The following is a 26,711-nucleotide window of genomic DNA, read 5'->3' on the forward strand; positions in this document are numbered from 1 at the left end:
CTCTGGCACAAAACTGCCAGAAGCCCAGCACCACTCTGGAGGTTGCCTGAAGCGGTGCTTATCTGAGCTGTCCATCTACCTGCCGGAGGGCCAGGCCACCCCCTACTTTCAGTCCTCGGGTGTCCCTGAGCGGAGGCTCTCTGTATAAACATCACCCTCATTGTGCTAGCATTGCATTAAAGCTCTCTTATTTGAAATGATACCAATTGGTATCAAATAGTGTCCTAAATGAGTTTGACAGTTTCTGGAAGCAACCAATTTAGCTTGCGAGTGATTTACTTCTCACTTCTGTGCTTCATCTACATAGAAACTCTGTGGCTCGGGTAATGGTGTATCAGCACTGCCTCTAGGAAGAGGGGATTTTGCCCTCGGTTTCAATGGACAAAAGCGCTTGCTGTTGAATGTAAATTCTCCCGAAGGTAGCCTTTAAATTTCCCCTTAAATAAACACTCCCGTCTTAGGAGTGACGCCAGTTGATTTTGTGGGGTCTCCAGCCCCTGCTTAAGCCACTAGCCTCAGAGCCCTTCCTCTCCTTTCAAATGCTCTCACGACGCCTGCCTCCCACACCCCCCGGGGTGATTAGTGCTTGCCCAGCTCTGCTGATGTGTCGGTCCACAATTATGATTTGTAAATATCCTGCAAACAGTTTGAACTTCTGCTCTGGAATATTCTGCCTGGCAGGTTATTAATATGACGAGATGCAGGCATAAGCTTGGAAAGAGACCGTAAGTGCAGGAGGGGAGGGAGGAGCTGCCCACGGCTCTTGCTGGGAAATCTCCCGTCCTGCTTGGGGGGTAGGGGCGCAACGCAGGCTCGGGGCCTGGCAGTTTGTAAACAGTATTTTGTAAAGCCCCAGAGTCAGCGTTCAGAATCAGACTCAAAACAGGAAGAACCCTGAGACCACCCATTTCACTGGGGAAGAGGCTGAGACAGGCTGTTTGTACCAAGTCCTTCTTTAGGCTCCTTGGGTTGTTTTGTTCTTGGCAGTGTTTAAAATTTCCCAGGGCCTAACGTCAGTTTTAACAAAAACAGAGATAAAGAATTTTACTTATCCTCTTACTGGTTTTTACTCTTCCAGCTGATATGTATTTACACCCGGAGAATAATCTCAGCTGGATGGTTGTTTCTCCCCCAAATCATGTTGAACCAAAGTCAGTTCTCTTCCCCAGACACCAATGGCAGCCACAGACTCCATGTGACCTCCTGTTGAGTCTGTGTGCCAGCCAAAGGACGGTGTCCCATCTTTCCTCCTGGACTCAGAGCTGGGAAGAAAGCCAAGGTCTGACGTGCTCACAGCTTCCCGCGACGGTCCTGTAGGCTGAAGCAGGCTCTCTTGCACCGTTCTGCAGGCTTTGTGCCCATCTGCTCTCTCGGACTGTCTCAGATCGGCCGCATGAATCTCGGGATGGATGCTGGTACCTTCAAGTTCTACACCATGTGCGGCCTCCAAGAGGGCTTTGAGCCTTTTGCTGTCAACATGAACCGCGACGTGGCGATGTGGTTCAGCAAGCGCCTCCCGACGTTCGTCAACGTGCCAAAGGATCATCCCCATATAGAGGTAAGGTTACACATCGTGGGTGGCCCTGGCAGGGCAGGTGGGCCAAGGCGCTAAGCTCCTGCTAATGCTCCTGTCAACAGGCAGCTGCTTATCTAGTCCATGCCTGGGCTGCCTCCCAGCTGCCACCCCGCTGACCCTCAGAGCCGTGATCGTGGGCATGTTTATTGGGGCAGCTCAAGGGCATCTTGCAAATGGCATCCACCGTGCAGAGACATTCTTGTAGATCAGTCCCCAGGCCTTTAGGCCACTGTGTTTCCTCCAGATGTTTCTGTACTGCTATGGCCATATGAGTACAGTATCCCAACACCTTAAATGTTGTTTTCCTGAAAAAATTCAGTACCTCTACTCAAGATGATATGTCCCAGACCTAGTTCTAAGCTCATAACATGGTGTCTTTTAGGTCCTATATATTTCTGTAGAATTACTTCCAGCATTTTAAGCTGACATGTAGCCATTGATTATGATACCCTCATCTTGTAGGAGGGAGCTCAGAGGAGCCAGAAATTGTAAGGGGCCTGATATGGGTGCTGGTTCTCCATCTGCTTGCCCCTGTTTGCCGGCGCCCACCATGATTTGATTCATGGGAGGGTCAGGGGGTGGGGGAGGGGGCTAATGGAAAGTCAGACAGATCAGCAACCGTGAAGCATGAGACGCAGTGGCTTGCTTCCACCTGACGGTAAGTTCCTTTAACTCACCTTCCAGTGCATATCCAACAAGCACCAACTCTTAATCCTTTCCTTTCTCCACAGTCTTAAATAGTAGAGACTTTTATATATGATTCTTACCTGATCAGCACCTTTTTTTTTTAAGATTTTATTTATTTGACAGAGACACAGCAAGAGAGGGAACACAAGCAGGGGGAGTGGGAGAGGGAGAAGCAGGCTTCCCGCTGAGCAGGGAGCCCGATGTGGGGCTCAATCCCAGGACCCTGGGATCATGACCTGAGCCGAAGGCAGATGCTTAACCGACTGAGCCATCCAGGCACCCCTGATCAGCACTTTAGAAAGCTGGCTCATAAACTTTTAGAGGTCAAGAACCCCTTTGACAAACTGATGGAATCCGGAGACCCTGTTAGAAAAATAGACACACCACACAAAAATAGGTAAGCACACTCAGAGACCCCAGGATAGGAACCGTTCTCTAGAACGTAGGGGGATACTTAGACCATAAGAAAATTATTATTAGTATAAGTCTTACTTTACTTCCTCTGCCCCCGCCCCCACCACACACACACACACACACACACACACACACATGTTTAAAAAACCCAGTTTTGCTCTTTCCTCCTCCAGCCCCATCCCTTGCAGTGCTATGTGCTGGCACTGGGAATTTCCCTGGTATTCAGAGGTCCCTCAACCCTCAGGCTGTGATTGTGGTGGGGCTGGGAAATGTGCCAGGTGGGAGATGACCCCTCCAAGGGAGCCATGATGTCTCTCCTGGAGCTTTAGGCTTTCTGCTGGCTTTTTCCTTAAATAGTCTCTTGCCCACTGACAGGGGAAATCTTTGGAAACATTTTCTCCTTTAGCCATTTGCCCCCTGACCTGAAAGGTTATCTTCGGAAGATGCTATGCTGCATCGTCCAGATACCACCCCCTCTGTTACACCCGTTGTCCATCCTTGATCTTGCAGAAAACTTAGTGGGCGTGCTCTGAAATCTCTAATTTCTCCAGCCAGAGGCAGATCTGTTATTTTCTGTGGAGCAGGATCCAAGTAACAGTGAGAGTAACAGTTTGGTTATCACTGGTGACAACTTTTATAGTTCACAGAAAGCCATGACATATGGAATAGCAATGAGGGAAGGAGGGACAAGGTCGAGATCAGGCCCTCGGGTGTGTCAGGTAAGGATCCATGGTGTTTCCAGGTCGTGAGGATCGATGGCACCATGGACAGCCCTCCATGCCTCAAGGTGACCCACAAGACGTTCGGCACACAGAACAGCAATGCCAACATGATCTACTGCCGCTTGAGCATGCCTGTCGAGTGCCACTCCTCCTTCAGCCACAGCCCCTGTCTGGACAGTGACGCTTTCCAGAAAAGGTGAGGGCGAGGCCCCCCGCTCTCAGACATGCTCTTCATGTGTGCCCTGAAGTTCACTTTCCGTCTCTCTGTTTCTTACTCTGCCTGAGCACAAGTGGGTAGGGCTCCCTCTGCTTTCAGTGAGGTAAAGAAACCAGAATGTGTGTGTACACAAGTGTGTGCATACACATGCATGTGGGTGTTGGTGCAATGCGTAATCAGGGGACCAGTCAAGCCAAACAGGGTCACGTCTAGTGGAAACATTTCTGCTCTTCTTGAGCCCTCTAGGTCCTTAGCCTCCTTGCAGCCTACATATCCGGTGTTTCTGGAGTAAAAGGAATATAAGTGCATGAGAGGGTGCAATTGTTGTTGCCTTTGTGTGAAATTAAAAGCCTCTAGAGGCAAATCGTGCCTTCTTTATGTAACTATGGCCAGGGTCCAACCCTGCAGCTGTGTAACTTATGAGTGACTAGGACTTCTTCCTTTCCTGATAAGGAATACGTTCCTTGCTGTCTTTCTTTCCTTTAATGTCTATTTCTAATCATTGGTGTATGTCTGCCCCTCTGGAGCTCTCGTGTCCGGGTTTCCTCTAGACTTTCACTCTCTACGTGGCTTTTAACAAGTACAGCTACTTGAAAGAACAGGACAGGGTATTCAGAGGTATCCCTGCCTACATTATTTCAATCTTCCCTACCTCCCCCTAGCTCTGACTTACCAGCTGGGCTGAGAGACAGGGGATGGGAGTCACAGCCTTGCCATGTGGTGGCAGATTACAAATGCCCACGTCCCAAGACCAATTGGGGCCGCTCATGTATAAGAAATAGTTTTCTAAACTTGCCGTCATCATTAAAGGTAGATCAATTGCCTGTCAGAGTTGTGGAATTCTCTATACAGCCGAATAACTAAAACATGGATTATCTTCCCCCCCCCCAAATCCTGCCCCAGGAAACAGATGCAAGAAATACTCTCTCATACAACAACAGTAAGTAAATGTGCTCAATTATGGTTTTAATTATTTGATTCTTTGTTGTGCCTGGTAATATGCCCCTTACAGCAAAGATCTGTCTAGAGATCCTATTTAATTGCCAATTACTGTGTCTTTTACTATCCATCTTGATGCTTCCAGAACACATCCCCGACATTTCTCAAATGGGGAAAGGAAAGACAGTTACTCAGTACAAAGCAGAAGCTCCACCTGGAGCTCCTAATTGGGCACCATCGTGTACTTGTGCCCATTGGCCACCAGGGACCAGCGCTGCCTTTCTGACTGAAATGAACATGGGGGGGGGGGGAGGCTCTTTCATTTAATCCTTTTGTTTGTTCTTTTATGTAAACTTCTATGAATCAACTCTCCCATCTCTCTGAGCAGTGCCAGGAATAATGTTGAAAACAATCAAGTGAGAAGAAGGAGCAGGGAAGAGTCCAGATGATGGAAGCTGATTTTGGTCCCTTTTCTCTAGCTAGACAATTGTCAGAAAGCAACACTTGCTAATTTCTTTTTCTCTCATCCTTCTTGAGCACCTGACCAAAAAAAATGTCTTTGGAAGAAATGCACGTCACCCCTTCTGTCAAGTTATCCTGCAGTTCCGCGGTGGTGGGTTAACCATGATCAGGAACACCATTGCTGCTACAGCAGGTCGCACACTTACTGTGTGCAGGGCATCCCCTTCCCACCACACTCCCGCAGCAGCCCCACGAGATGGACAATATGATGCACTCTGAAACACAGGACGAGTGACCTGCCCAAGGTCACCCAGTTAATAGCTGCCAGTGGCCAGATTCAAGCCCCAGTTTGTCCAGCTGACCCTCTTATCTCTTAATCAACAAAATACAACAGACTATGCATAAAAGTAACTTCACTGAGAATAGATGTGCTCGATTTCATAAAGAAAACGATGAAGCTTACGTCAGTGCTTTAGCTGTGAGCTTAGCATAGCGGGACACTGCGCAGATGGTAACCATGCCCTCTGAGAACTACTCTAGTTCTCAGCACAGCCTGTCCTCGAGCCCAGTGGCCACACGCAGCACCTTTGGCCACGATGTGGGCTTTTTCTTTTGCAGCGTCTTTTTCACGACTTTCAAAACAACAAACACTTGGCACTTCCCTGTAGAAGGGGCAAGTGTAGCAGAAGTCCCCCTGTCCTGTCTCTGAGGGCAAGGGCCATGCCCAGGAGAGGGTGAGGGGTCTGTGCTGGCCATTCTGAACGACAGCGCCCTGACTTCATCAGTAGTATCTCTGGGCAAAGGCTAGTAGATTAAGTACTCGATTGTCTCCGTGCTAAAGCACCACAGAAAAGGGAAGAATAAGGAAGCCAGCTTCTCTAGTCAGCCCATCCTAAGTCTAGAGGGCAGCACAGTTCAGCTCTAGAGCAGTGTGTGCTTTTTGAGAAAAGAGGGCCAAGTGGGTTCCTTATTGGGTCTGTCAGGTCTGGCCCCCCAAGCTGGGGGCCACTCACTCCCCTCTGTGGTCTCTCCCCAGCAGTGTTACTACGCAATCCGCATCTTTGCTGGACAGGACCCCTCCTGCGTCTGGGTCGGATGGGTGACACCAGACTACCACTTATACAGTGAGAAGTTTGACCTGAATAAAAACTGTACGGTGACTGTTACCCTAGGGGATGAAAGAGGCCGGGTCCACGAAAGGTAAGGGGGCGCCCAAGGGGTGGGGTCAGCCACCAGGCTCCTCACTTCCCCTCACCCGCCAGCTGTCTTTTTTCCCCTTCAGCCCAACACCCCAAAAGAAGGAAACATCCCAGTGTCTATGAAAAAGGAGAAGTGAGGCACAGGTTTAAAAATCCTTCGCCAAACAGGGAGTACTAATGGCAGAAGTGTTATTAGTGAAAATCGAGGGTAATTTCATCACATGTATAAGACATGGCCCAGGGATGGGAGATGCAGATGGACAATTGGGACTCTGCTCCCTCTCAGACACTTCTCTGTGGGTTCTGGGTAAGCCCCAATTTCAACAACATCAAAGCAAGACAGAAAAATCCCTGGGTGCCTGAAAGAAATTGATTCAGAAGAAATAAAAAGATGCACCACATCACATAGCAACTGATCGACTCTGAACTCCTCATTCTAAGGATGTAAGGTATCTGAAAGCATAAAGAACATAAAAGAGAGACAGTAGACTCATGAATAATAACCACTGATAGAAATTAGGGATCTTTTGGGAAAGCATGTTTTAAGTATACCCATGCCTTCCCCCTGGTCCGCTGAGTCGGGAAGGGTGGGGTGTGGGGATTGTCATCAGAGAAAGAATCTCTAGCCAGTGGTGCCCCAAAGGTGACCCAGGAGACCAGGCCTTGTGTCCACCCATGGGATACTTAATAGAGTCTTTCCCAAACGGACATGTTTGGAGGTGTAATAAGTTGTCTCTCAAGCTGACTTTTATCCCTCCAAAGTCAGGAACATTTTGCAGCCATTGTTACTTCAGTGCTCCTGGCTCATCAAAGACTGGTGTCCAGAGAGGTCACTGAGCATCACTGTGTCGTGCAGGACCACTGTGGACAGGTGGCTAAGACCAGACCCTAGAAGAAAACTGCTTGGGTTTTAAACTGGGTTCAGAACTTACTAGAGGTGGGACTTTGGAACACCTAGCCTTCCTGGGCCTCAGTTTACTCATCTATAAAATGAGGATGATAGTTCCAGTCTCATAGGTTAAATGAGATATTACACAGAAAAATGCCTAAAACAGTGCCTAGACCCAAGCACTGAATAAACATTACTCTTATTACCACTACTGAATGTCTATCCTATTGCAAGACCCAGAATAGATGCTATAAACAACATCCAGTGTCTTGTTGGGTTGGAAAGGAAGCATGCGAAAGCAGTCAAAAGTCTTTGCTCTTTAGCCAGAAGCACCAAAGGCAGCCGTGTCCTTCCCAACTGGGTTTATTGCTCGAGTTTGCTGGCTCTGCCACACCAGACAGATTACTTGATTTATCTCAGCCTCAGTGATCACATTTATTTTGAAAACGGACAGGCATCTAGAAGAAGACCCAGTAGGTAGTAGATACGCAGTAATTCTTAGTTCTTTGTCTCACATAATAAGAAGTAAATACAGGATTGATTTTCAGATGTTTGGAGGCATTTCAAATTTGGGTCCTTTAAAATATGACCAAAGTGTGACATTTCCCATTCCCACAGCTTCGAGACATTAGGAATTGAATTCTACAGTAGGCATCAATGGACTTAGTACTCTCATCACTGAAAGGCAGGAATAGCATGGCTACAGTTTAACCTTTATGGAAATCTAGCAATGGCTGTCACTCTTTGGAAGGGACGTTTTGCACCAGCCCTGCCTGAGGGGCATTCACACTGAGAAACCAGCCCAACTGGTGCCCCAAAGGAGAGAGGGTAGGAGAGGAGGTGAACAGATGCTTACAAAGGTAATTTCCAGTCTCGGGGAAATTATATGCTTCTAGAGCTGGAAAGAACCTTGGAGAATTCTAATCAAACCTTTAACTTTCCAAGATCAAATCCGATTGACCTTAGGATGTTGAAAGGGGTATTAGAGCATCAGGTATAGTCACTCTCTTGTGTAGCCTGAGAAAAAGCACTTTTATGACGCCTCAAACAACCGGTTCCTCAAGTGATGTGCACCAGGCCTGGGCTTGGGAGGAGACCAGATTGTCTGTCTCTTGCGCACAGTCATGGTGACGGGCTCTGGGAATCACCCTGCCACTGTGCCACTTCTCCAAAGCCCACACAGGATTTTCAGTCTTTCAGTTGAGGAATCAGGCTTTGGAGACTCGGTGGCTTTTTGGCTATTACTCTTGGCTTTTAAATACAAATGCCTATAATGGAGTTTATGCTGTGGGGGGACGTAGACAGCCAGCTGAGAAATGCACCCAAGTTGGTAGTTATTGAAGAGTACAGGGAGCAGAACTGGGCGGAGGGGAGCGGGGGAGCCAGGTTGTATAGGTCAAGGACGTAGTTGGGCCTTAGAGACCACTTGTGACGTACTTTGCAAGTGTTCCCAAGCCTGCCATCCTGAGGATGTGGGCCTGAGTTTTCAAGTATCTTACAGCCTTTCTCCCTGACACTGCGGATTTTTGTTCCTGCCTTTTATACCAGATCCCTGTATAAAACGGCCTGTGGCGGGTGCCCTCTCTGTACCTCCATCTCCCGTCTCTGAGGTGGGAGTACTACCATCCCCATGATCTCTTTCAAAGAGGGGAATTGACATTGAGCCAGGAGACAGTTACCTGAAAAGTATGTTCTTTGGACCGAAGTATCTTAATAGATTGCCACATCCCTAAATTGAGTGGTCATGACTGAGAAAATTCAGTTGAAGCTGAATGAATGTATTTAAGAAAAAAGTTACTGGGGGCTGACTGGAAAGCTTCATTGGAAGGTTTCTAGGGCATTTCATTTCTGAGCCTTGACTGCACACCATCCCAGTCCAGATTCTGTGCCTTTTCCTCTCTTTGACTTCTAGTGTGAAACGCAGTAACTGCTACATGGTGTGGGGTGGGGATATTGTGGCCACTTCCCAAAGATCAAGTCGGAGCAATGTGGACCTGGAAATCGGCTGCCTCGTGGATCTGGCGATGGGCATGTTGTCTTTCTCCGCCAATGGGCGAGAACTCGGCACATGTTACCAGGTAAGGGTGGCTCTGGGTCCGAGCCAGCAGCGTCCCCGGCCTGTGTGTGTATGGCTCTGCTCCTCATTCTTCATATTCAACATCCCCCCCACAGCCTGTGGGGTTGATGAGTCCACAGGGTTCACAACCCATCTAGGAAAAGAAACAAGAACAAAATGACTTCATTTTTACAGATAGAAAATGGGGGGAAATGTCATTGTTTATTGGTTGATCAGGTATCCTGGTCGTCTTTCTAGAAGATAAGAAGGCTTTTCTTTGGTGATGGTCTCTGAAAGGTGATTCATTTATTCCATGAACATTTCTTGTGCAGCTTTCATGTTACCTGTACTATACAAGATGCAAAGTCTAAAATGTGAGCAGAGATACTCCTTGCTTTAAGAAACATCTGTGCTCAAAATATAGAGTCATAAAAAATGACTTACGTGCCAGGGTATATTCCTTTTGCAAAAAGGTGATTCTCATTCCTTATGAATTCCTTACAGGATCCTTTAAAAATGCATTTATATAAATGATGTGTTTCTCTATTTCATTGACTGTGAGGTCTAATAGAACTACTCGGGAAAACCATCAACTGCACATATGTAGGTTTACCCATTATTAACCACAAGAAGCTTTACTCTTTGAAGCAGGATTTTTAGCCTTGATATCCAGGTAAACTTGGGAAATGCCACATATTATATCCTCTTTCTGACGTTGGCAATGAACATCAGTGCAGGGCAACTTTAAAAAATACTTTAAAAAATACTTTAGAAAGAAAAAAATACTTCTAACCAAGCATTTCTCATAATACTTAATCAAGAAAAGTGTTTTTGGGTTTTTTTTGGTTTTGGTTTTGGTTTTTTACTTTAACAGTAGTAGTTTTCTGTAAGTCTGGAGTTCTACAAAGCATATCTGGAAAAGGCTAAATTAAGAAATTAAATTTCTATGTTAAACTTTCTTGATACTCCCAAGGTAGAATGGAGACATATGGAGAGTGTCATCCGAGTTCAGAAAAGGAAGAGTTCACCTCTGTCAAGAGTCAGGGAAATGTTCGTTACAGAGAAAGCTTGATGTTGAAGCAAGAAAAGAATTCTTCCCTGAGAGTGAGGGGAAGTATACTAAGGTTGAAAGAATGGCACAGGAGATATCCCCATGGAGATAGGGAAGCATAGGGTAGATTTGAGGAACAATGGCCAGCCTAGTAGGGGGCCTCTATGGTTAGTGCTGAGAAATTCATCTGGAAAGATAGGGAGGTATTGATGGGAATTGAGCTCTTGAAGGTTTCTGACCAGAACAGCGACATGCAGTGTTTAAGGCAGCTTAGCTAACTACAGCAGAGAAAAAACATCCCACTACTGTGTAAATGGATAAAACCCCAGATTCTACAGTCAGCCCCGCGGTCCAGCCTCTAGCTGAAAAGCCTCTTGGCAGCCTTTTGGCCTGTGGTTGGAGAGATGGCATCTAGAGGGGGGAGGTGAAGTAGCCACCCCAAATCTGAATTGTTTGGTGACCAAGAACAGATGGACCAAACCCTTCCTGGGGCCTGGGGATGGTGTGCTGGCATGGGGGCAGCCTCCTCCTCTCCAGCCCCTCCCTATCCTCCCAGGAAAAAGTGGAACCATCCGCATCACGCAGAAGTCTGGTCCAGCCCCTGGGGCCCAACCAGCCATGCCCAGCAAGAGGCTGTTGTGAAACAGGCTTCGAGGCTGAAAGTAAAGTATCCATCTTCTGGTACTTTCTCATGATTTTACCCCCTCACCCCCAAACCCCTGAGAAAATGCTTATATATGTTACTGCCGTCCTTCAGAATCCATTAGCTTCTTCCCATTAACTTTTGAAATGATTTTGACTGAAGGGTCCTCCCCGAGCTGCAGAGAGCTCTAAAACATCTAATAACTCTGAAGGCTAGCCGGGCTTCGGAGGTCCCTAAGTAAATAAAGAAAGAAGCCCGGGCCTTGGCAGCTGCAGAGACTCGCCTGCCTCGGGGAAGAACCTGTGCTGTTGAGGAAATGTCACAGCAGAGAGCAGGACACTGTGGCTGTTGATATGTATCCGGCTTTCTCGGTAGTTCCTGGGTAACTCAGGGCTGGCCCATTGTCTTCTCTGAGCTGCGTGCTGGCACCGACTGGCCTGAGATGCCTTCCTCCCCTGCATGCGTGTAAATCCTGCTCTCTCTGCTCAGTGGCCCCAGTCCTGCAGGCCACCCTGGGGCACCCCTGTCGTGAAGGGGAGGGTGCCAGGGCTCAGCATGGAAACCCTCGGGAGGAGGCTCACACCCGGCCAGCCCCCTTGTCATTCCAGGCAAGACACTGCTGTGCATCTGGTCCCCCGGCAGTCGGATGATTGTTATTCTGTGGCTGTGGCCATTTTCAGTTTTCAATTATCTCAAGAGGAGCAGGGCAGCAATATTTATACACTGGCTTTCTGTTCAGAAAGGACCAGTAACCAAAATAATGAGAGGAGGATTCTCCCAGACGGCATTTCTAGACCACCCCCCCACCCCGTTAAATAACTGCTATGCAATTTGAAAACCTTTTTCTCTTGCACTTAATGTAATCATGGGAGAAATGAGAAATAAAATGTATGTTCAAGAGCTATTCCTCGGTTCTTGCCACCCAGCCACACTGCTCTGAGAACAGAGCCAGCTACAAAGCTCAGACTGACGAGACGGGCTAGCTTTCAACTCAGGCCAGTTCCTATGCCCCGACCTTCACACATGACCAGAAATAAAATGTCTGTTATTGCCGGGACAAAAGAGATCAGCCAGTGAGAAAAAGGTACCTTAAATACAAAAGGAAAATAGTCCATGGCCCTTCCCGGCAGCCTCAGATCTGGGCTCCTGCTCACATGACAATGGAAGCTCCCCATCCAGAGGCCATCCCTCTGGTCTGTCGCCAGTCCCTGCACCTGAAACAGGACCTAGCACCCAGGATGTGCTTGGGAAGTATTTATTGCCAAACTGACCAACCCGGCTGGGAGGCCACCATTTCCATTTCTTACTTGCTTCTTAACAAGTTATCACAAAATTAGCAGCATAAAACCAATACATTTATTATTTCACAGTCCTGGAAGTTTGCGTTCTTGGCTCAGGTTCTCACCAGGCCAAAATCAAGGCATCAGCAGGGCCGAGCTGCCTCTCTCTGGAGACTCTGGGAGGAATGCACTCCAAGCTCGTCCAGATTATTGTCAGGATCCAGTGTGGTTGTAGGCTACGGTTTGAGGTCCGTTTTTCCTTGCCTGCCTTTTTCCTTTCCTTTCCTTACCTTACCTCTCTGCTCCCAGAGGTGCCCACTTTCCTTCTCAAGTGGCCCCTTCGATCTTCAAAGCTGATGAGAGCCTATCCTATTCTTCTCATGCTTCAATCAATCTGACTTTGCCTTCTGCCCCCAACAAGAGAAAACACCTGCTTTTTAAAGGTTCATGTGATTGGATTAGGCGCACAAGGATAATCTCTCCGTTTTTAGGGTCAACTGTTTAGTAGCCTTACTTCCATCTATAGAATCTCTTTTGCCACGTAATATACACAATCACAGCAATAACCCCGGGGGTCAAGAAGGCCATATAAGATTCTGCTCTCACTCCCCCAGTTGCCATTTTTATCCTCCTCTACACCCATCGTGAGCCCACACTTGTGTGTTCTTCTATTTTGAGTGGTTGAAGATAAAGTTCCATTGTTCATCATGGTGGGAGTATACTCTGCTTGGTAGAAATAAACCCATCCCTGGGCATCCTAAATGCTTTCAAAGCCCCTCCTCCTTGCAGGGGAGCTTGAAGAAGGCCCTGGCATTTGGCTGAGTGGTTTATGAAGTTTGCAGGGACCAGTCCTGAGGGACCTGAAAACATACCACCCTCTTCCACCTGTAGGTCCCAGTACTAGTGTGACCATTCAGCGTAGAAAACCTTAGGGCTGAATGCATTTGTCTGTCCCCGTGAGCTCAGATTCGTGAGCTTCTTGCTGGTCCACGTGAAGTATCCCAGCCATCAGAGCTCTGCTCCTTGAAGCTTACAGTGACTTGAGCGTCGCAAGTTGTTCTAGATGTCACGTATCAGATATCTGAGAAATCTGGGGGCCAGCCCAAGGATGTATCAAATCAAAATTTCCTATTTGTGTCTCTTCCTGCTGCAAACTCAGGGCCTGGTGCAAAGCAGATAGATAATATGTACTAAATCACTACGCATTAAATGTCCCTTACAAAGCTTACTCCAGACATCACCGGGCAGTTCTAGCAGCTGCATCCCCACATTTTGGTTTTACGGGCATTTATCCCTTCATATAGTCCATGGATAGCTGAAGCATTAGGCATAAACCAAGTGTTTATACTTAGCGTGTGAGCCCCTGCAGTGTACTGGGATCGTTCACTGTGTACTGAGCGTAAGTCTGGTTTAACCCATCTGATGACCTCTTTCATCATGAGCAAGTGGTAGCCCTAGACCATGTAGTCTTGTAAGTCACTTCCGGCCATAAAAATGTGTTTTTATAAATCTTATGTCTAAATGCATCGAAGAAATTCACTGTGAAAAGGAAGCCTGTAATCAAATACTCTGACCAAAAGGAACCTCTGTATTCATTTTCTATTACTGTATAACGAATGACCGCAGACATTGTGCCTTACAACAGCATACCCTGATGGTCTCACAGTTTCCATGGGTCTGGAGTGGGGACACAGCCCAGCTGGGCCCTCCACTCTGTTTCACAAGGCTGCAGTCAAGGTGTCAGCCAGGCTGCATTCTTTTCCAAAGCTCGAGGTCCTTTTCTGAGTTCATGTGGTTGTTGGCAGTAGTCAGTTGCTTACATTTGTAGGTTTGAGGTTCCATTTCTTATTGGCTGCAGCCAGGGGCACTCTCAATCCCGTGATACCCCCTGAAATTTCCCTCTGGTGGCCTTTCACAGGCTGTTACAACAGGGTAGCTTCCTTCTCCAAAGCCAGGTGGAGAACCTTCTCTGTAGTCTGCTGAGATGCAGTCTTACATAAATAATGTAGCCAGACCAAGGGAGTAACAATCTCTGTATCTTTGCCATATTCTATTTTCTAGAAACAAGACACAGGTTCTAGGGGAGGGGACTGTACAAGAGAGTGACTCACTGGGGGCCAACTTAGGGTATGTCCATGATATTCACCATCCCCTAACGGCAAGAGAGTTGCAAGAATTTCCTAATGTCTGCATTTACTTAAAGACAAAGAACTTTGGTTAGTAGAATTAGAATCCCTTTTCTTCTTCCATTGTCTTCCTAGTCTGATCAAAACCCCTACGTCAAAGTGGGCAAGTGATAAGTGGAGTCCCTGCTGTCATAAATAAATCCACACACTTCATCTAAGTGATGGCTAGAAGATAGTCAGTGAATCCCACACTATTTAATGTAGGAACTGGAATCATCAAGAGTGAGAAGGAGGTGGAAAGAAGTCCAGAGGAACCAAGTAAAACAGAGAGGTTTTAAGAAAAGGAAACAGGCTGTGGAAACAGCGTCTTATGTTATTCCAAGGAAACACCTGCCTATAAAGCAGCAGTTCTCAGCCGGGGGCGTTTTTCCCTCTACAGGACATTTGGCAATCTTCAGAGACTCTTTTAGCTGTCTTGACTGTGGTGGGGGTGGAGAGTACTACTGACATCTTCTGGGTAGAGGCCAGGGATGGTGCGAAATATCCTACAACACACAGTCCAGCCCCTACAACAGAGAGTTACACAGCCAAAAATGTCAGCAGTGCTGAGGTTGAGAAGCCTGGCCATAAGACGCCCCTTGGGGTGCTTAATCAACATCCCTTTGCCTTCAGAAATAACACTAAAGTCCTTGCACCGCTCTCCGCGATCACCTTCTATGGGCAGGAGTGATGAATGATGGTGTTCCTTGCGTGTCAGGTGTCTCCATGCTCTGTGAAGAGCCAGGACATCACATTGTTCCCTGACCAATAGCAGCCATTGCCTTCGGGGGGCACGTTGGTAGCTCCCCACATATGACCATCCCCCTGAGCACTGGAGAAAGCGGTTGGCTGCTGTTAACAGAGAAAATAAAAGAATGTGAGATGATTCAGCCCCAAGTAGAGAGAGTGAGAGAGTGAATAAAGTAGGGGCAGTGACGGTCACTACCAATAGACACCAGTCTCAGAATTTCTGAGCAGTGGAGATTGACCCGCCGGCTAGCTGTCTTCTTTCAGCTAAGGTTAGAATGGGGGTGTTGATTAAAACCCCCCATGACTTAGCCATCTGTGATTTTATAATTCTGAGCAAACTTCTTGATCTATTTTGCTTTCCAGGTGGAGCCCAATACCAAAGTGTTTCCAGCAGTCTTCTTGCAGCCTACGAGCACTTCTTTGTTTCAGTTTGAACTTGGGAAGCTGAAGGTATTGATCTGCCCCCTTATCCAATGGCTATGATAAAAGAAGGCAGTGTTGACCATTAGGGGAAAAATCCTAGGCCTCTGAAAACAAGGGAATCCCTTCTCATACACCATCTCACTGGTACCCCCATCTGGCCCCTATACTTACCCATGAAATTCTTATGACAGAAGGTAGGTTCTCATTTCCCTTTCTCCCACTTCTAGTGGGTGCTGAAAGAATTAATTAATGCTAATATAACCCATTATACAAGGTCTGAATTAGGCTGGTATAGCCTTAGAAGTCTCGGGATTCATTTGTCTCTCTGTAGTTTATACTAACCATATTGGTGATCACGGGCCAGGTTGCATTATCCAGCAGCTGAGCACCTCTGTAGTGCACACGTTTCCCTCTTTCCGCCTTGCCCCAGAACGCGATGCCCCTGTCGGCAGCCATATTTAAGAGTGAAGAGAAGAACCCGGTTCCGCAGTGTCCACCTCGGCTGGATGTGCAGACCATCCAGCCTGTGCTCTGGAGCCGCATGCCCAGCAGCTTCCTGAAGGTGGAGACAGAGCGCGTGAGCGAGCGCCATGGCTGGGTGGTGCAGTGCCTGGAGCCCCTGCAGATGATGGCACTCCACATCCCGGAGGAGAACAGGTAGTGGAGGGGCCCCCAGAGGATGGGGGCAGGCCTGGCAGGCAGCAAGGAAAGGGAAGGAGCCTCATTGGCCAAGGGCCCTGCTCAGTCCATTGACTTCCCAGAAACTTCAGTTTTTCTCTCCCTTCCTCACTTTCATTCTTCACTTGGAAATACAGCAGGATATTCAGTATGATATGCCTGCCACAAACCTTCACTGTAGCTCCGAGTGCCTGCAGTCAGGAACATTTCCAACCGTTTAATTAAAAACTCCAATGTGACCCTGAAATAATGACAAGAATGGGGAAAATGAGGCATACCTAGCTTGCTTAGAGAATGAAGAATGGGCTCCTGGGCTCCTTCTGCTAAGAGGTACTCTTGGATTATGGCCTACATTCAATCTCAGCACTCTCACTTTCTGGCCTTGTTGCCTTGGGTAAATTACTTGCTTCCATTTCCTCATGATTCAGTAAAATACATGACCACCCAAAGGACTGCTGGGAGAAACAAATGAAATTGTGTAGGTAAAATCTAGTAGAGTTTCTATATGTCATAAGAATTAAATAAATTTTATTGTTAACATATTATGACCCCTTGATCTGTTGGGCGAAAAACAAAGTAACGGGGAGTAGAAGGATTTGACACCTGAACAGCTCCCATTTAAGTATTCGACTGGGTCATGGACCGAGGCAAGACAGACTAGTGGAGGGCAGGAACAGGAAAAGATAGGGGCCCAGCCAAGTAAGTCAATTGCAGAGGATCCTCACATCCATGATGGAAGAGCAAGACAAAACAGAAAACCTGAGCAGGGAGCAGAGACCGTGGGCCCCCACAGATGAGGGAGCAACGCACTGACTTCCAAATAGGCTTCTAAAGTCAGGAAGGAGAAAGTGAATTGATTATGCCAACTGAACTCAGGTGGGAAAGTGTTTTCTCTTTGGACAAGAGCACAAGTGTGTTTGTTTTCAGGGGAAGGAAAGCCCCGTAGATGATGGTAGATTGGAGATGATACAGATGGTGTATGTGGCAGATGGACGGAGGGCTTCAACTGCATCTTCTGAGGAGCTCTTATATCAGAAACTGAAGTCCCCCTTATACCTACAGATAAGAGGACCAAGGCACCTCTATTACATACCTGAATGTTTTCAGTTTTTCAGTTGGGAGGTTTTCCTTAAGAAGGCTTTCATATTTGGGAAACCAAGTCTTTAAGTCTTTCGGACTTTTGAGATTCTTATAGTTAGAGAAGGAGGATTATCAGGAACTGAGATACGGACCAGAACTGAGAGAAGAATGATAATCTGTGAGGGAAAGTAGGGTAGAGCCTCCTCCATCCTTCTATCCCCTCTGCCCTTATTGAGTTGGGTGCAATCCCTGGGGTTTCAAAGAGAAGCATTCCGCTGAACTCGGGCATATTCTTCTCCCCGTGGAGTGGTTGATTGCTTGTCCCCTGCAGGTGTGTGGACGTCCTGGAGCTCTGTGAGCAGGAGGACCTGATGCAGTTCCATTACCACACACTGCGACTCTACAGCGCCGTGTGCGCCCTGGGAAACAGCCGGGTGGCCTACGCCCTGTGTGGCCACGTTGACCTCTCCCAGCTCTTCTACGCTATTGACAACAAGTACCTCCCTGGCCTCCTTCGCTCTGGTTTCTATGACCTGCTCATCAGCATCCACCTGGCCAACGCTAAGGAGAGGAAGCTAATGATGAAGAATGAGTACATCATTCCCATCACCAGCACCACCAGGAAAATCCGCCTGTACCCAGACGAGTCCAAGAGGCATGGGCTGCCGGGGGTGGGCCTGAGAACATGCCTCAAGCCAGGGTTCAGGTTCTCCACCCCTTGCTTTGTTGTGACCAGCGAGGAGCACCAGAAGCAGAGCCCTGAGATCCCCTTGGAGATTCTCAAGACAAAGGCACTGAGCATGCTGACGGAGGCAGTGCAGCACAGCGGGGCTCATATCCGGGACCCCGTCGGCGGGTCTGTGGAGTTCCAGTTTGTGCCTGTGCTGAAACTCATCGGGACCCTGCTGGTCATGGGGGTGTTTGATGATGATGATGTCCGGCAGATCCTCCTCCTGATCGATCCCTCTGTGTTTGGGGAGCACAGTGCGGAGACAGAGGATGGAGCAGAGAAGGAAGAAGTGACTCAGGTGGAGGAGAAGGCAGTGGAGGCTGGGGAAAAGGCCGGCAAGGAGGCTCCAGTCAAAGGCTTGTTGCAGACCCGACTGCCAGAGTCCGTCAAGCTGCAGGTAACTCAGGGCAGCCAAGTCCCTGCCCTTGAAAAGAGCTGGGGAGGGTGAGAGTGCAGCCTGGAGGTAAGGCTGGGACTCAGGGCACCGGCCTAAACCTGCGGTGTAGCAGAAATGCCGAGAGAGAGCATTCGCTGGTCATGCTTGTTTCTGACCTAAAGTGTACTCGCTAGGTCAAAAGAAAAATACTAACCCTTACCAATAAGGCATATGCTTTATTTTTAAGATTTATTTATTTATTTGAGTGAGAGAGTGCAAGTGAGCATGGGGGGGAGGGGCAGAGGAAGAGGGAGAGAGAAACCTAAGCAGACTCCACGCTAAGCGTGGAGCCTGACATGGGGCTTGATCCCAAAACCCTGAGATCACAACTGGAGCCAAAACCAAGATTCAGACACCCAACCAACTGTGCCACCCAGGCATCCCAAGGCATGAGTTTTAGAATTGTTTTTATGGAACTAGTGATGGATGGGCCCTGATCTTACCTCTTACTTTTGGGACTAAATGGCTCCTTGGTGAGATCTGTCTGGAGAGGAGGAGGAATCTTTGGCTGTGGAACAGACCAGAGGAACTGGCTCATGGGGTGGCCACACTCACCACCTGCTCTCATCTGTTGCCATGTTCTGATCACCAAGCCTATGGAGACCTGTTGCACTGGCATTCAAATCAACGGCCCTCTGAGCTAAGAAAAAGAGTCTTGCTCACTTAGAGCTGCCCCCTTGTCATCACCCAGGAAACCTCAACATTTCCTAAGGATAGTCTTACCAGATGTAGGCTAGCATCGGTGATGCATTGAAGATGATCACTTTTGTCTTCTGGGCACTGAGAAAAGAGAAATGAAAGTGAACAGAGCAGAAGAGTCTTTCCACAGAGTCAGCCTGACTGAGGCCACTTACTCTATACGCTTTCCAAGTCAGTAGCCTACCAAAGCCTTAGCTTTACGATTTGTAAAATGTGGATGATAATATAATAAAACATAATATTCAAATTTATCATTATAAAATGCAATATGGAATGTATTTTATCATAAAACATATTATAATAATCTCCAAATGATGCTCTCTTACCCAATGTGATGGGATTGGTAGGTGGTCAGTTAGTCAAAACACTGCATATGGAGAAGAAGCATAACAAATTTTACATATATGCCTTCAACAATTTTATTAAAACATATAATGTGCTCTTCTGATGTGGAGCCAAGACCTTTTCTTTAATGTGAATCCCGGACTGGCATGTGGAGTCCTCCCTTTTGCATCAGTGACACCTGTCATGCACAGTTTGATGTGCATAATGGCCAGTTGGGGGATCTTTAAAATAGACTGTGGATTTAGAGGTAATTGGAAAGCAACCTGAGCACAGAATACTTCTAGTATTCTAGAATCATTAAAATGATTTCCCCCCAATATTTTGTAGTTGTCTAACTCACACCCAACTTTTAGTATTTTCTTTAAAAAAACAACTTGCCTTTGGGCACCTGAGTGGTGCAGTCAGTTAAGCATCCAACTCTTGGTTTCAGCTTAGGTCGTGATCTCAGGGTCATGAGATCAAGTCCCACATCGGGCTCCATGCTCAGCACAGAGTCTGCTTGAGTTTCTCTTTCTCCCTCTGCCCCTCCCTCCATGCGTGTGTGTTCTCTCTCTCAAATAAATAAATAAATCTTAAAAAAAAACTTGCCTTTTACAGATGTTCCCTAGTCATTCACCTTGGTTTTCCTATCTCATTGGTGCACATTCCTTCTAATTAAATGTTGTCACTCTCATCACAAGTGTGATGGGCATGTGCTCTGGGTGCTAGTTCACCTGGCTGAGGCAAAGCTGGGCAGGTATGCCAGAGACTGTCCTGTTATGTAAGAGCACACCACCATCAGGGGCTTTGCTGTCTGTGCCCAGACCGACTGGAGAGTGTCTGTTAGTCATGTGAAAGGTGAAGTGGAGATGGGTTCATAAATATTTTAATATTTATTATTTAATAATTAATATTTAATAATTTACTAACTCACTAAGTTATGGCTATTGTTCTTATTAATAAAAGTTCAAATAGTGATAAGATTAGTAATAGTTAACAGTCCAAAAGAACTAATGACAGAAAAACATGGCCAACAAACAAAAAGAAAGAGGGCGCCTGGGTGGCTCAGTTGGTTAAGCGACTGCCTTCGGCTCAGGTCATGATCCCAGGGTCCTGGGATCAAGCCCCGCATCGGGCTCCCTGCTTTGCCGGGAGCCTGCTTCTACCTCTCCCACTCCCCCCTGCTTGTGTTCCCTCTCTCGCTGTCTCTCTCTCTGTCAAATAAATAAATAAAATCTTTAGAAAGAGAGAGAGAGAGAGAGGGAAGGAAGGAAGGAAGGAAGGAAAGAAAGAAAGAAGGAAGAAAAAAAAAAGAAAAGAAAGATGGAGAGGGGAACAGAAGTCTTTAGTTCCTGTCATCCAGAGCCAGAAGTTGTCAGGAAGGATCCAGAACTCACCTGTGCAATTCAGTGGTGGTTCCTACCTGGAGGTGAGAGCCATGGAGGAACTCTCTTAGGAATGCCATTCTCCCTCGCCACAGGCAGATTTATTCTGTCTTTGGTGAGCTCATTTTCCTGTTGTTCTCCAGGCCTTAGGATAAAGAGCTGGTGTCTGGATTCAGGCTGACTTGGAATCCAGTGATGGCTCCATGGTTACTGTGTGAGCCTGGGCAAGTCACTTAGAGCGCCTGAGGCTCAGTGTTACCCTCTGTAAAATGGGGATGCCAGCAGCTTAACCAATGTATGCAAAATATTGTTAAATTAGCATAAATATTCGTTTGTGTTGCAGATGTGTGAGCTCCTCAGCCATCTCTGTGACTGCGAGCTGCAACATCGAGTGGAGGCCATTGTGGCATTTGGCGACATTTATGTCTCCAAACTCCAGGCAAATCAGAAGTCCCGCTACAATGAGCTCATGCAGGCCTTGAACATGTCCGCAGCCCTGACTGCCCGGAAGACCAGGGAGTTCCGCTCCCCGCCACAGGAGCAGGTAAGAAACTTCCTGAGCCTCCATGTCATTCCTACGGAAGAACTTGAACCTCACGGAACAGGGCACATGAAGCGTTTATATGCCTGGGGTGGCCATGAGAGCTGTGGGTGATTAAATGACCCAGCACAATGCCAGGGGACAGGCCTGGGCTTACGCTGATGGCAACGAGGAGCATCTGCCACTTAGATGGGGAAGAAAACCCATCCCAAACTGCACGTGGGCATGGCTTCCTCCCCTCCCTTGCTCACTCGTCCCCATTACCTATCACTGAGTCAAAGACCACATCACTTTCATAGCAGCAAGGATCTGACGTTAGAAGAACGTCTGTCCAGAGCTGCCATCTTGCATCCCTGCGTGTGTGCACCTAATCTCAGCTGGTCCGCCCGAGACCCCCTGAGCGCCAACCCTGTTCCCCTGCGCGGTCCCATTTCCACTCCAACAAGATGAAAGAAACTATCATGAACCAGGAGAAACTCGCCAAACTGCAAGCACAAGTGCACATTAGTGGGAAAGGAACTGCTCGCCGAAAGAAGGTGGTTCATAGAACGGCTACAGCAGATGATAAAAAACTTCAGTTCTCCTTAAAGAAGTTAGGGGTAAACAATATCTGTGGTATTGAAGAAGTGAATATGTTCACAAGCCAAGGAACAGTGATCCACTTTAACACCCCCAAGGTTCAGGCATCGCTGGCAGCGAACACTTCCACCATTCCAGGCCACGCTGGGACAAAGCAGCTGACAGAAATGCCACCCAGTATCTTTTTTCTTTTTTTTTAAAGATTTTCTTATTTATTTGAGAGAGAGAGAGAGACAGAGACAGAGAGAGCACAGGCAGGTGGAAAGGCAGAGAGAGAGGAAGAAGCAGACTCCCCACGGAGCAGGGAGCCCGATGTGGGGCTCGACCCCAGGACCTGGAGATCATGACCTGAGCCAAAGGCAGACGCCCAACCATCTGAGCCACCCAGGAGCCCCAGTGCTACCCAGTATCTTAAACCAACTTGGTGCAGACAATCTGACTAAGAAGACTGGCTGAAGCTCTGCCCAAACAGTCTGTGGATGGAAAAGCACCACTTGCTACCAGAGAGGATGATGATGATGAAGTTCCAGATCTTGAGGAGAATTTTGATGAAGCTTCCAAGAATGAAGCAAACTGAATTGAGTCAACTTCTGAAGAACATAAAACCTGAAGAAGTTACTGGGAGCTGCTATTTTATATTATGACTGCTTTTTAAAATTTTGTTCGTGAATGTGATAAAATCTAGATCTCTAATATTTTTAAGCCCAAGCCCCTTGGACACTGCAGCTCTTTTCAGTTTTTGCTTATACACAATTCATTCTTTGCAGCTAATTAAGCTGAAGAAGCCTGGGAATAAAGTTTGAAACAAGGTTAATAAAGTTCTTTGCCTAGAAAAAAAAAAAGAAGAAGAAGAAGGTCTGTCCAGTTCTTGCAGAAGTCACTGCTTTCTGTCAGAGATCAACAGAGCATGGTCAACACTTCCCGACTGATGAGAGTAGATGCACAGTCTTCCTCGTCCCCTTGCCCCATGACCAAGACCCTCGTAAAGCCTCCCAGCCCCCGGAAGCTAGGAGAACAGGACTGGGCAAGTGAGGTCCCTTCTGTGAGGTATTGTCTTCATTCTTTGCAGTACCCCCACCTTGTGGTCAGTCTTGCCCAGATGGGAGGGCTTGAAAGACTGAGGGTCCTCGTGAGCAACTTGCAGAGGAGGGCGGGACAGCTGGTGGAATAGTACTTTGTTTCTGTCCCTCTGTTCAGCTGTTCACATATATCCTGCAGGCTGCTTGGCCCCAACTCCCTGAGTGCTCCACACCAGAAGCTCTTTCAGTGAAGAAATTTGTTTTCAGTCTCTGAAACCAGATCTTTGGATCTTATCTATATTGAATAAGCAGCCTATCCATAAATTGTTGTCAGTATAATTACCACCATTTGGTATTAATGGTACAACTTGGTCTAATTACTTTCCTAACCTATTTTGTAGAACATAGATATTTATATCGGCTTAAAAATGAACTACATCTCTTCGCTTTTAAAAGATGCCTTTGAATGATACCGGCCTTGAAAAGAGTAGGTGAAGCTTATCATCTCTTTGCTGGAGGCAAAATGAGAAAGCCCTTTCAATTGACAGGAGGAGGTAATTCGCACCATGCTGAGGGAAGTGCAGCGAGCCTGAATTACTCGTGAAGGCTTTACAAATGTTGTCTGGCTGCCTTTAGACTGGCAACAGGTGTGTGTGAACGTTTCCCATTTTGTTGGGCAAACGCTGACTTGTTTTGGGAGTAATGGGATGGAAGCACGATGTGCCTGGCTCCTGTCCTGGGCCTCCCCCGTCGCTCGCTGTGTGGTCTTGGGCAATCGCCTTTCCACATCTTAGGGTTTTCAGCTGTAAAATGAGGCTGTCTGTATCTCCCTCCCTCCCTTCTTGTGAGGATCCCATGAGATAACGTGTTTAGATTACTGAGCAGGCTACGTGACGTACAGTACACGTCCTGTACCTGCCATCGTTAGCTTCCCTGTTGGAGGTCTCTGCATTTGCCTCATGCCATGTTCTCTGACCTTCTGCCAGCGACTCACTTCTGCCAGTGTGTAGAGTTTATGTCTGTTTTCTGAGGCATCTGCTCAACCCAGCTAGGATGCGTTGTCCATCTCAGACTGTCCTCATGGACCCAGCCTATGATCCTGGCTCCTGGAAGGGCCACGCTGGCTCCCACTTCTCCTTGACCCCTGCTGTGATTCTTGAGCGACCTCAGAATCACCAGAAAGTCCTAATGAAACAGATTGCGGACCCCCCCACCCCGGGGCTCCTAATTCAGTAGCTCTAGTGTGACGCCCAGGAATTTATACTTTGAGCAAGTTTCCAGGTGATACTGATGCTGCTGGTCTAGGAATGAAATGAAAGAAGGAACACTAACTGCTATCAAATTCAGCTATCCCACCTACCACCCCTCTCAGTATTCATTTCTAGAAAGAACCTACCAACAGAGCTCTCTAAATAATTCAGAACTGAATATCAACAAAGGAGAATTTAGATCAATTTCAGGGGATAGCACTGCAAAATCACTTGGAAGATTGGATGCATAAGAATTAGAATTTTAAAACAGTGATATGAGTCTCTCATCTTTAACCTTTGAGGAGAAAATAAAGGTTTTCAGCCTTATATCTATGTAGTACAGAGAGATGAAAAAAACATACTTGGTGGATGTTACCAAGTACAAAAGGAGGCAAAACTAAGATGAGTCCAACGGTTGTTGGCAAATTAGCCAGGCATAGTCAGTAAGCCTTTGACTTTAAAAAGGGCATCATTAAAGGGTATGCCCTGTGGAGGAGAAAATTCAGCTCACTCGCCATTTGGTTTTCTGCCCTGTAGGCTGGTGGGCTCCTGCTTCCCAAGTGTTCTACCTAAGGAATGATCTTTCAGCAAAGAAATTATTTTTGACTCTCAAGCTAGATCTTCAAATTTTCTTTTTATTTAATAAACAACTTATCAATATATGTTGATATAATTACCAGGTCTAACATTGTAGAACAACCACAAAAATTACTTTTCTAACCTGTTTTATGTATTATTTTATTACAAACAGTACTTCTATCTACTTCCAAAAAATTGTTTGCAGTAGTAGCTTTAAATAAGGAATAAGGATCTTCCTAACAACATTAAATATGGTTTTTCATGGTTTAATAAAAGAGATTATAAAGTTTTTTAACCTAAAAATCCTAAACAGAAGGAGAAAATACCTTTGCCTGGTGTGTGGGTTACCCTGGGGTCGTGGGTCTTTGGAAAGAATTGAGACATTCCCGAATCTGAGCAGGAAATGAATGACTTCATTTTCACCAACTTGTCATTAATCTCTGATAGCATTTCTTTAATTATTGATGTAGGCAGCAAAGCAAATACGTGACTTTTCCAGCAACAGAAATTGCCTGGTTTTTTTTTCCATGTTGTATTACAGTGGTTGTCATACGTTGAAATATCATTTACATTCATCACTACTTCAAGATCACTGTGGATATGAGACCCACCACCAGATCTTTTTGTCTAATGAGTTAATAAACAAGTACATATATTCCTATATCACAGATTTCTTTTTTATGGTCTTGATAACTAGATTTCAGTATAATTGTTTCTCTATGTAATTTTCTATATTTTATGGTATGTATTCAAAATATTAATCTGAGAAGTAAACAGGGGGTTTCAACAGACTATCAGAATCATCCATGATATAAAAACAGTTAAGAATCCCTGAGACAAAACTATAAAGGAAAAGGTGATAGTTTAACTACATGTTAAAACCTACATGTCAATAAAAAAATCCTGTAAAGTTAAAAGCTCACTAAAATCCAGGAAATATATTTGGAGTATATGTTATGAAGAGTTAATAGTCTAGGGATGTGCAAAATACAGATTAATTTTTAAAAAGAAAATTTCTCAACAGAAAAATGGAGGAAGAACATAAACAGGAAATTTATAAAATATGAAATAGGGGTACCTGGGTGGCTCAGTTGGTTAGGCGTCCAACTCTTGATCTCAGCCCAGGTCATGATCTCAGGGTCATGAGTTCAAGCCCTTTGTTGGGCTCCACACAGGGCGTGGAGCCTACTTAAAAAAAAAAGAAAGAAAGAAAGAAAAATGGTCCTTAAGTATGGAAAAACAAAATTCAACCTCACCAATTAAATGCAAATTAAAGCAACAGGGATATGATATTTTTCACCCATTAAATTGGAAAATATTTGAAAATGTGTTAATTCTCATTACCGTAATGGAGATGGCAAAGTAATACACACTCTTGTATAAAGTTGGTAATAATGCAAATTGTTGTGAGCTTTCTGGAGGGTGATTTGGCAATTCATATCAAAAGCCATTAAAATATGCAAATCTTTTGATCCAGTCGTTTCGTTTCTAGGAGTTTATCCTAAGAAAAATGATCAGAAATGTGAACAAAAATTATGTAAAAGGAAATGCAAACTTTATAAGGACAAAGAAATGGAAACAATTTAAATATATCTTAACAAATCACAATTTTATGTACATTTTACATTAGTTGCTATTCATCCATATGATGAAATACAGTGTACCTATTAAAAATCAGTAAGGGGCGCCTGGGTGGCTCAGTCGGTTAAGTGTCTGCCTTCGGCTCGGGTCCTGATCCCAGGGTCCTGGGATTGCGCCCCACATCGGGCTCCCTGCTCAGCAGAAGGCCTGCTTCTCCCTCTCCCACTCCCCCTGTTTGTGTTTCCTCTCTTGCTGTGTCTCTCTCTGTCAAATAAATAAATAAAATCTTAAAAAAAAAAAAAGTCAGTAAAATAAGAAAAGGCTCAAGATAAATTGTTAAGTGGAAAATCAGACTTC

The 26,711-nt window shown here is 46.3% G+C and overlaps 1 protein-coding gene and 1 pseudogene across 1 annotated transcript in view; both read left to right on the plus strand.

The window, feature by feature from the left end:
* RYR3 (ryanodine receptor 3) overlaps positions 1–26,711 on the plus strand; it is a 503,714-nt gene that overhangs the window by 318,488 nt on the left and 158,515 nt on the right. Inside the window, 9 exon segments of the mRNA XM_078053421.1 lie at positions 1,350–1,558; positions 3,420–3,595; positions 4,520–4,556; positions 6,054–6,217; positions 9,018–9,183; positions 15,414–15,500; positions 15,904–16,130; positions 17,563–18,358; positions 21,149–21,349. Coding sequence (XP_077909547.1) covers positions 1,350–1,558; positions 3,420–3,595; positions 4,520–4,556; positions 6,054–6,217; positions 9,018–9,183; positions 15,414–15,500; positions 15,904–16,130; positions 17,563–18,358; positions 21,149–21,349 — 2,063 coding nt within the window.
* On the plus strand, positions 21,762–22,770 carry LOC118529654 (transcription factor BTF3-like; annotated as a pseudogene).

This window comes from Halichoerus grypus, chromosome 8 (assembly GCF_964656455.1).
Source record: "Halichoerus grypus chromosome 8, mHalGry1.hap1.1, whole genome shotgun sequence".
Taxonomy (NCBI): domain Eukaryota; kingdom Metazoa; phylum Chordata; class Mammalia; order Carnivora; family Phocidae; genus Halichoerus; species Halichoerus grypus.